The sequence below is a fragment of the Akebia trifoliata genome, chromosome 3 (assembly GCF_017979445.1).
Source record: "Akebia trifoliata isolate Shusen 1 chromosome 3, ASM1797944v1, whole genome shotgun sequence".
NCBI classification, from domain to species: Eukaryota; Viridiplantae; Streptophyta; class Magnoliopsida; order Ranunculales; family Lardizabalaceae; genus Akebia; species Akebia trifoliata.
In genome coordinates this window covers 44,971,017-44,979,649 of record NC_141377.1, presented here as the reverse complement: position 1 = coordinate 44,979,649, position 8,633 = coordinate 44,971,017, and the positions used below count along the sequence as shown (strand labels likewise).

Genomic DNA, 8,633 nt, shown 5'->3' with positions numbered 1-8,633 from the left:
GTGTATCTCAAGCGAAAGAATCTACCATTTTTTGCGCATGACACGTAGGTGAGTTTTGAGTCCGACTGTTAGGTTGAGTTAAAAAATCATTAGTCTTCCTCAAATACTAATGTTTGGTGTTGATGGATAGCCTCGACCCAAATGTGAGTCCATGCTAGGAAAGACTAGCTTTTTAATGCCACTTGTCAAGCGAGGCAGATTGAGACACGAACTGAATTGAGCAAACCAGTTTCCCTCAACATTCTAATGAGTCGAGTAGACTCCACTCGGCCAAGTTTTGAGTCTAGACCAAGGTTTAATTATGTATCCTCCCTTAGGATATTTTTGTCATTTAACATTTATTGGAATCTTAATTTTATGAAAAGTAAGGTCTTTTTAGCTTATTATCTGTTAAAAAAAAAAATTTAATAAAAGTTATTTTAGCTTATTTGAAAGTGTTTTCTAGTTTTTAATTATTATTTTTTACATATTAATAAAAATATGTTTGTGAACAGTGAAGATGAGGTGAAGAGAAAGAAAAAATACGCAGTGACCTTATTCACTCTCTCTCTTTGTTTATGTTCTCTAAGAGAGACCAGTCTCCAAATTTCCATTTTCTTTTTCAAGCAAGTGATTGTATAACGCTGCAAAGATCAAGAAACTGAAACAAAAGGGGGAGAGAGAGAAAGAGAATGGAAGAAATCATGAAGCTTTCAGTCCCACATAGGGAAAAAGATGCCTGAGAGCTGTAGACCCTTTCTCTACTAGAGGTAAACTTGAACATAGAGCCCCCAAAAAACATTAATTTTCATCTTCTTCTCTACTATAGCTATTTCTACTTCAATTATCTCCAATTCATTACATTCCATCATGGCTTCTCTTTGTTTTCCTTCTATCTAGCTAACAGCAGCAGCAGCAGCAACAGCAGCAGAATTTAATAAGATTGTATCAGTGGTGAAGAAGAAAGTAGTACATGATGATGGGGAATAAGATACTGATATGAAACTAGCACCACCACCTCACTTCTTTCATACCAAAAACCACCACCACCCAATTTCGGTCTCCGAAACCTCCACCGACGGATCTAATTCAACAAAATCTATGTCCCAAGGCTTCCATCAAATCATCAGTTTCTCAAATGGGTTCGACAGATCGAGGACTACACATCAAGGGGAATTGGTGGCTATAGAAGACGAAGTCCCCGTGGAGTTGCCGGAGTACGAAACTGGTGGGATGTGGTCGGACATGTTCAATTTCCCACCAGGTGCTTCATCGGCCACCGCCTTATTAGATAATCAGATCCAATCAAATTATCAATTGGCCGCAGCACGGCCACCATCACCAGCAGAATTGAATGATTGGTACGGAAACAGACAGCACAACATCAATAACCGACACAATATAGCACAGAATCATCAGATTTCAAGCATAAATGCTGACTCTGCAGCTGCCATGCAGCTTTTCCTGATGAACCCACCACCAAAATCACCTTCTCCTCCTCCTCCATCTTCTTCTCTCCAAGGTTATCACTCTGTGGAAAGCCAAGGACTTTCTTTATCGCTCTCATCATCGTTGCAACAGTTGAAAGGGGCAAAGGCGGAGGAATTGAGAATGAGAGATGAAGTGGTGTTCAATTTTGATCAAGGAGGAGTGGGTCATCAGGAGAACCAACAAGTTGGTTGCAGATCTTCATTGGGGATGATGAGTTTTCTGAGGAATTCAAAGTATGTGAAGGCTGCACGAGAATTGTTAGAAGAGTTTTGCAGTGTTAATAAGGGACAGTTTAAGAATAACAGACTTGGGAGGCATAACTCAAACCCTAACCCTAATTATCAAGGTAGTGCTGCAGGCGGTGGGTCTTCATCTTCCTCTAAGGACCTCCCACCTTTGTCCTCTGCCGATAGGATTGATTATCAGAGGAAAAAGACCAAGCTATTCACCATGCTTGATGAGGCATGTACTCTCTCTCTCTCAAGCCCACTCTTTTCTCTTTTGTTTCCCTCCAATACTTTTCTCTTTTTTCATGGCTTTCTCTCCCACACGCACCCATCTTTTTCCCTCTCTGGTCTCTACTACGTAGTTTTTTCAAACTCACCGCAGAAAACACAAATTCCGCCAAGATTCTTAGAACATTTAAAAAAAAAATAATCAAAGATGATTAAAAAATAAAAAAGCAAGCTGGATAAATTGATTCTATGGAAAGGAAGGAAGGAAGGAAGCAAGAAAGTTAGTGTGGAGTTTGTATGATTAGATATATTTTATTTTATTTACATGATTTGATAGGTGGGTGTTTGTCAGTATATGGATTCTTGTATGGTGAAAACACGAGAGGTTACTATTAGGATGATGAGTCCAGAAGACACTCTTGATTGGGCAGTTCACCCATAGCCATCCCAAGAGATTCATATATTTCTTAGTAATACTGCAAAGAAACCATTGATTCCTTTTTAAGTTGACTTATGGGATAGTTTGTTATCTCTTCTCTCTTTTATAAATGTATGAATGAGGACATTCTTTCTTCTCAGAACAATCATTCCCACTGCAACAGGCTTTGATTCACACATTTATTGAAACTATATATTTTTGTAGAGTTTTTGTCACAATTAAACAAATGCCTCTTGAACCCATTATTTCTTCTCACATGAGTGTATCACTATCATGATCCATAATCCTCGTTCCATTTACTTTTTAAAATTAAAATACAAAAACATTTATTTTGTGAAAAAAAAAAATTGATCTTTCTTTTGTTGCTCTTCCCTTTCTGTTCCATTATTTAAATTGTGTGTTTTCCTACTTTGGTTCTCCTTTTAAATTTATATAATTTAGACAACTACATTAAGAAAATTTTGGTTTTATTTGTGGGTACAGGTGGATAGAAGGTACCACCATTACTGTGAGCAGATGCAAATGGTGGTGAACTCATTCGATTCAATTATGGGTTTGGGATCGGCCACACCGTACACTTCCCTCGCTCAGAAGGCTATGTCACGGCATTTCCGATGCTTGAAGGATGCGATATCGACACAATTGAAGCTAACATGCGAGGTTCTAGGTGAGAAAGATGTTGGAGGGGCATCAGGTGTGACAAAAGGAGAGACTCCAAGACTTAAGTTACTAGAACAAAGCCTGAGGCAACAAAGGGCTTTCCATCAGATGGGTATGATGCAGCAAGAAGTTTGGAGGCCTCAGAGAGGTTTGCCTGAGCGTTCTGTCAACATTTTGAGAGCTTGGCTCTTTGAGCATTTCCTTCACCCGTACGCTTGGCTTTCTTCCTTTCCTTCCTATCTAAATTCTCTTTACAACTAACGTAATTAAATCATCATAAAATAGTAGATGAGAACTTATATTGTCACCCCAATTTTCACTTATAACGCACGTATATTTCAAATCATGTCATCTATTCGAGGTGTTGATTGTTATTAATATTCTTTATTTTAGAAGTTGGTACCCTAGCTGTTTCTTCTTCTTCTTCTTCTTCAGAAAATTCAAGACATAATTCTCATTTCTTCTTCTTCTTCTTCTTCTCATTCTCCTCTCAATGTTCCTTCTCCAAATTGTTTGGGTGAAGTTCCCCTCCTTTTCTCTCTTAGAATTCTCTTCTTCTAGGGTTTGGGTTTGGGTTTGGATTTGGATTTATTTATTTATTTTTGGATGCGATGGATAATTGGTTTGGCAATAGAAGTTCTATGTTAGTAATAATCCATATCTCTCTGTACTTTGTCGGGTTAGTTTAAAAACAAAAAGTAAAAAAACCAAACTCATTAATCCATCTTAGTATAAATCTAGCTTTTTGTTAATGTTTAAAAGAAACAATAATGCAGTGTCCTTGGATGTTGTCACAACAGCAAAAAGTTGTTCTTCCTTTACTCTTTACTTTTCCTTTGACCCAACAACTGCAAAATAATAGTCCTTCACTGACGCCATCTAGAGTTAGTTATTGAAATTAAAAAAATAAAAAATAAGAAGAAGAAGAGAGAGATAATATAATTGTTTCTCTCATTATTTTAAGAGAGTTGCTATTGCCACACCACTATGTGCATTTTTTTTTTTTGTGATTTATATTTTATATGGGTGTGGCATTAGTAAAAGCTGGTGTGGCAATAGTATCTCTCTATTTTAAATTATATATGTTATGAGATGGGGGTATTAACGAAAAAAGAGAGATCATCATTCATGAGTGGGTGGAGTTGTCTTGTTTGCTGTGGCTTCTGTTCATAGTCCTAGATTTCCACGCCTTAGCTGTGAAAGAGAATTGTTCAATCACATCGCTTCTACTGCTACATACACCTTTTTATGCAGTTTTGTAAGGATCTGATGTCATTTTTCTGCTCATTTTCTCAGGTATCCAAGTGATGCAGATAAGCATTTGTTAGCGCGGCAGACTGGTTTATCCAGAAATCAGGTTTTCTCTCTCTCTCTCTCTCTCTCTCTCTCTTTATAGATTCTTCTACTTAAAAAGGTTTAAAGAAAACAGTGAAGGAGAAAGAAAAGAATAGACCCTAGGAAAAGAAACAGCAGTAGTAGGTTCAGTAGGGATTGCATGGTTCTAGCTTTCATATTTCCCATGTCTTTTCTTTTAGTTAGAACAAACCCAAAGCTTTTCTTTCTTTTTCTCTGCTTCTTTTACATTACAAAAATATTTGTGAGCTGTTGCAATTATAGATAACGACATTAATGGGGCATATGAGATTGCATCTTTGAATATCTTTTCTATTTTCATATTTACTTGTTTTCTGTTTTGTTTAATCTTCAAACTTCATACCCAAATTAACATTGAAACAGTAAATTCAGCGCCGCACAATTACATGTACTTACTTCTTCTTATTAATTTCTTTCAATTTTCTTTGAATATCTTTTTCTTGTCTTTTCTTTTTAAAACTTTAGACTTTCCACTCTTTCAAATATAAGAAAAACAGTGATGATGCCTTCAGATGTCTTCTTATCTTGGTTTCGTTGAGGGAAATGCATATAGGGTTCGTCCAAATTTTTCTGCATAAAAGTGCATAATGATTCATAATCATTAGATTTTTGGTTTATTTAATACAACTCAAAATTATAGTCTTTCTTTGGTTAATCTTCTATAGTTCTATGATAATTTCTTTCAGTGTTTTTCTTCTTCCTTTTTTATTTATTTATGATCTCAAATGGGTTTCTTAGAATAATTATAATTATCAAATAAAAAATAGAAAAACCAACAAAAAAATTATTAATAATAGATGGTGATGGGTTGGGTTATTAATTCAATTTCTTTTAACATCTATGTTTTTTCCCATGATGATCCTCTCATCCTCACACAAAAATTATAAATTAAAAAAAGAAAAGAAAAAAGAAGCTCAATTTGATATTTCCACCCCCTAGCTACGAGAATTGAACACATGCACCAAAGCTAGATGAAATGGATAACTCAAAATACTTCAGATTGTAAACCTGCAATTGTTATTAATAATCAGAGCGTTGTATGTTATGCATGAATATGAGGTGTGTGTCATCACCATATTGAATGACTTTTAATTCAATATTCAACAATAAATTAGAAAAATTCTAATTAGATTTTCATTAATGAGTATTTCATCATCATTTAAGCAATAAGAATATGGGTTTTGTTAACGTGTATCCCAAGGGCACATGTTAACGTGTATTAAATACACCTTTGAAACAAGCATTTTGGTATGTACAAATACCAATTTCTCTGGTGTATTTAATGCACTTTAACATGTGTCCTTAGGGCACACGTCAACAAAATCTCTATGGTGAGAAGATCATACTTGCCAAAAATCAGTACATTATGAAACTTCTAGCCCCATGTTTACAAGTTGAATAATTTTAGACCGTCAAATTTTTGTAAACCATTTTTGATGGGGTTAGAAGTTTTGGAATTAGATGATTTTTTTTTGCAAGGATGATCCCCTTACCATAGAGATCATCCTCACAAAAATTTGTCCATTTCGAACCTTTTTAACCATATAAGATAAAAACGTTGTACCTTTATTAGTCTACGGAATCCAACTCATATATATATATATATATATATATATATATATATATATATATATATATATATATATATATATGGGAGCAGTTCAGCAGCCGTAAAGTTTGCCAAGTTTAGTGCCAAACATTTTTTGTAAATCACTTTTGATGGGGTTAGAAGTTTTGGAATAGGCTGATTTTTTGTGAGGATGATCGCCTCATCATAGAAATCATCCTCACAAAAAATCAACTCATTTCAAAGCTTCTAACCCATATTTTGAAAAATGTTTGGCACCAAACTTGGCAAAGTTTAGGGCTGCTGAACCATCCCTTATACATATATAGGGAAATGTTCAGCAACAAACATTTTGGCAAAACATTTTTCAAAACATGGGTTAGAGATTTTGGAATGGGCTGATTTTTTATGAGGATGATCTCTACGGTGAGGAGAGCATCCTCACCAAAAATCAGCCCATTCCAAAACTTCTAACCCCATCAAAAATAGTTTACAAAAAATGGATGGTCCACGATTTTTCAGCTTGTAAACTAGGGCTAGAAGTTTTGGAATGTGCTGATTTTTGGTGAGGATGATCTCCTCACCGTAGAGATCATCCTCACCAAAAATCAGCCCATTCCAAAACCTTTAACCCATGTTTTGAAAAATGTTTTGCCAAAATGTTTGTCAAAATGTTTGTTGCTGAACGGGACCCATATAATATATATGAAACTTATGTATGAGAATTTAATTTTGGATTCATGTACTTAATTCCCTTAATAAATCATCTTAGGAATTGTGCACATCAGACTAATTCTTAATAAACCTTTATTTCCTGCAATTATAGTTAAAACTACTTTATTTATTTAGAGAATTACTATTGGCACCCAATTTTTACTTATTACACCCCAATTGAAAATAAAGAAAATAAGTAAATGGTCAAGAATAAATAAAAGTATGGGTGGCAGTGGAAGTAAACTCTCATTTTTCTTTTTCTTTTTGTTGCTAGTTTTTTAGTTTTTGCCTTTAGAATTTTATATGAGCCTAAACAACTACAGAAATTGTTTGAAGGAGTTTTATAATGGTTTGTAATTTTGAGATTTTAATTTGAACCTAACCTTAGTAATGTTTGAAGAGTGTGTTTTAACCTTTAATTAGAGTACGCTGAATAATTTCAGAAATTAGGATGTAATAAGTAAATGTTAGGGTGCCAATAACGGCTCCCTTTATTTATTTGTATTTTAATAGCATTTATAATGTCGGAAGGTGTTTTATTAATACATTTATCTCTCTACCTATCAAATTTAAATGAAAGTCTTTTATTACCCCAACTTTCCAATCTCTTCTCCTTTTATTTTACGTCAGTTATGATTTTAATTATATTTTTCAGGTCTCGAACTGGTTCATTAATGCCAGGGTTCGGTTGTGGAAACCTATGGTGGAAGAGATGTACCAACGAGAATCCAAAGAAGAAGAACAAGAAGGTGACGAAGAAGTAGAAGAGTTTGAAGAAGAGAGAGAAAGCGAGGGAAACCAACAACAAGAGGAGCAAAGCATCGTCAACTCAGCACAAATACCAACGCCTACAACCACGACAACGGCAGGACCAGCAAAAAGATCCGAAATAAATACTACAGATTATGACCCTTCATTCAAAGCAATTAATAGACAATACTTCTCGGAAAACCAAGCAAGGCAAGCTATTACTTCCACACCAAATACCACCCCCCCACATCATACTGTGTTACCAACTCCCGGAACTCAACATTTTCCAGCCGCCCATGGATCCGAAGTGCATCAGTTGGTGATGGATGACACATGTTGTATCGGTGGATCTACACTCGTAAGGTTCGGGACCACCATGGGCGACGTTTCACTCACGCTAGGGCTTCGACATGCTGGGAATTTACCTGAGAAGAATCAATTTTCGATCGGTTAGAGATTTTGGAGGTTGTTGAAAATTTTAGTTACTACAGACAATAAAAAAAAAGAACAAAAAAATATTATCTTTTTTTTTTTTCTCGTAAAAGCTGTTTTAATGATGCAAGAATATATGAATGAAAAATGTAGCACCACTTTTGCTAGTAGCTATTTGAGATCTCTTTTTATTGAGTACGAGTTTGTTGTCAAGAAATTTTAGTGCTAAGATGATGAATCAATGGAATGATACTGTGTGCAAGGAAAAAAGCAATTGTGATTGGTTAGTGGAGAGAAATTTTTTGAGTAGTAAACATTTCGAATTTTTAGTGATTTTTCAATTCACATGACGTCATGCCTTGGTTCATCAATTTAACACAGAAATTTCTTTACAGCAAATTTAATTATACTCATTTTTATTAGTATAGTATATTGATCTTGATCAACAATTGTTGAGCGTAGTAATCAGGACCTCTCTCCAAACAAGGAGAGGTCTTGAATTCAATCCTCCCATTGGTCACCGACAAGAATTTATCTCGACTTTTTTAGTATGTATGATTTGTGGGGTATTGCATGTACCCAAGGGATTTGGGTGAGATATAATGTTCTAAGAGAACAATCGTCTCACTGATGCAAGTCGGGGCCTACATTCCTCATTCCCCATCAATTAAAAAAGAAAAAAAAATGATTTGCTTTTTTCTAAATTCAAGGTTCTCCAACTATATTATATTTAAAAATAAAATGAGTTATGTGGAAAGGCGTAATGACTATT

General features: G+C 35.0%; 1 protein-coding gene across 1 annotated transcript; it reads left to right on the top strand.

Annotated features, from left to right (window-relative positions):
- The first annotated feature begins 487 nt into the window (after nt 1-487).
- On the top strand, nt 488-8,056 carry LOC147407288 (BEL1-like homeodomain protein 4). The gene is given in 6 exon segments (XM_086435770.1): nt 488-749; nt 880-1,932; nt 2,848-3,233; nt 4,321-4,381; nt 7,335-7,873; nt 7,875-8,056. Coding segments are annotated over 5 exon segments (1,968 nt in total). The 5' UTR covers nt 488-749; nt 880-978; the 3' UTR covers nt 7,903-8,056.
- The last annotated feature ends 577 nt before the right edge of the window (nt 8,057-8,633 follow it).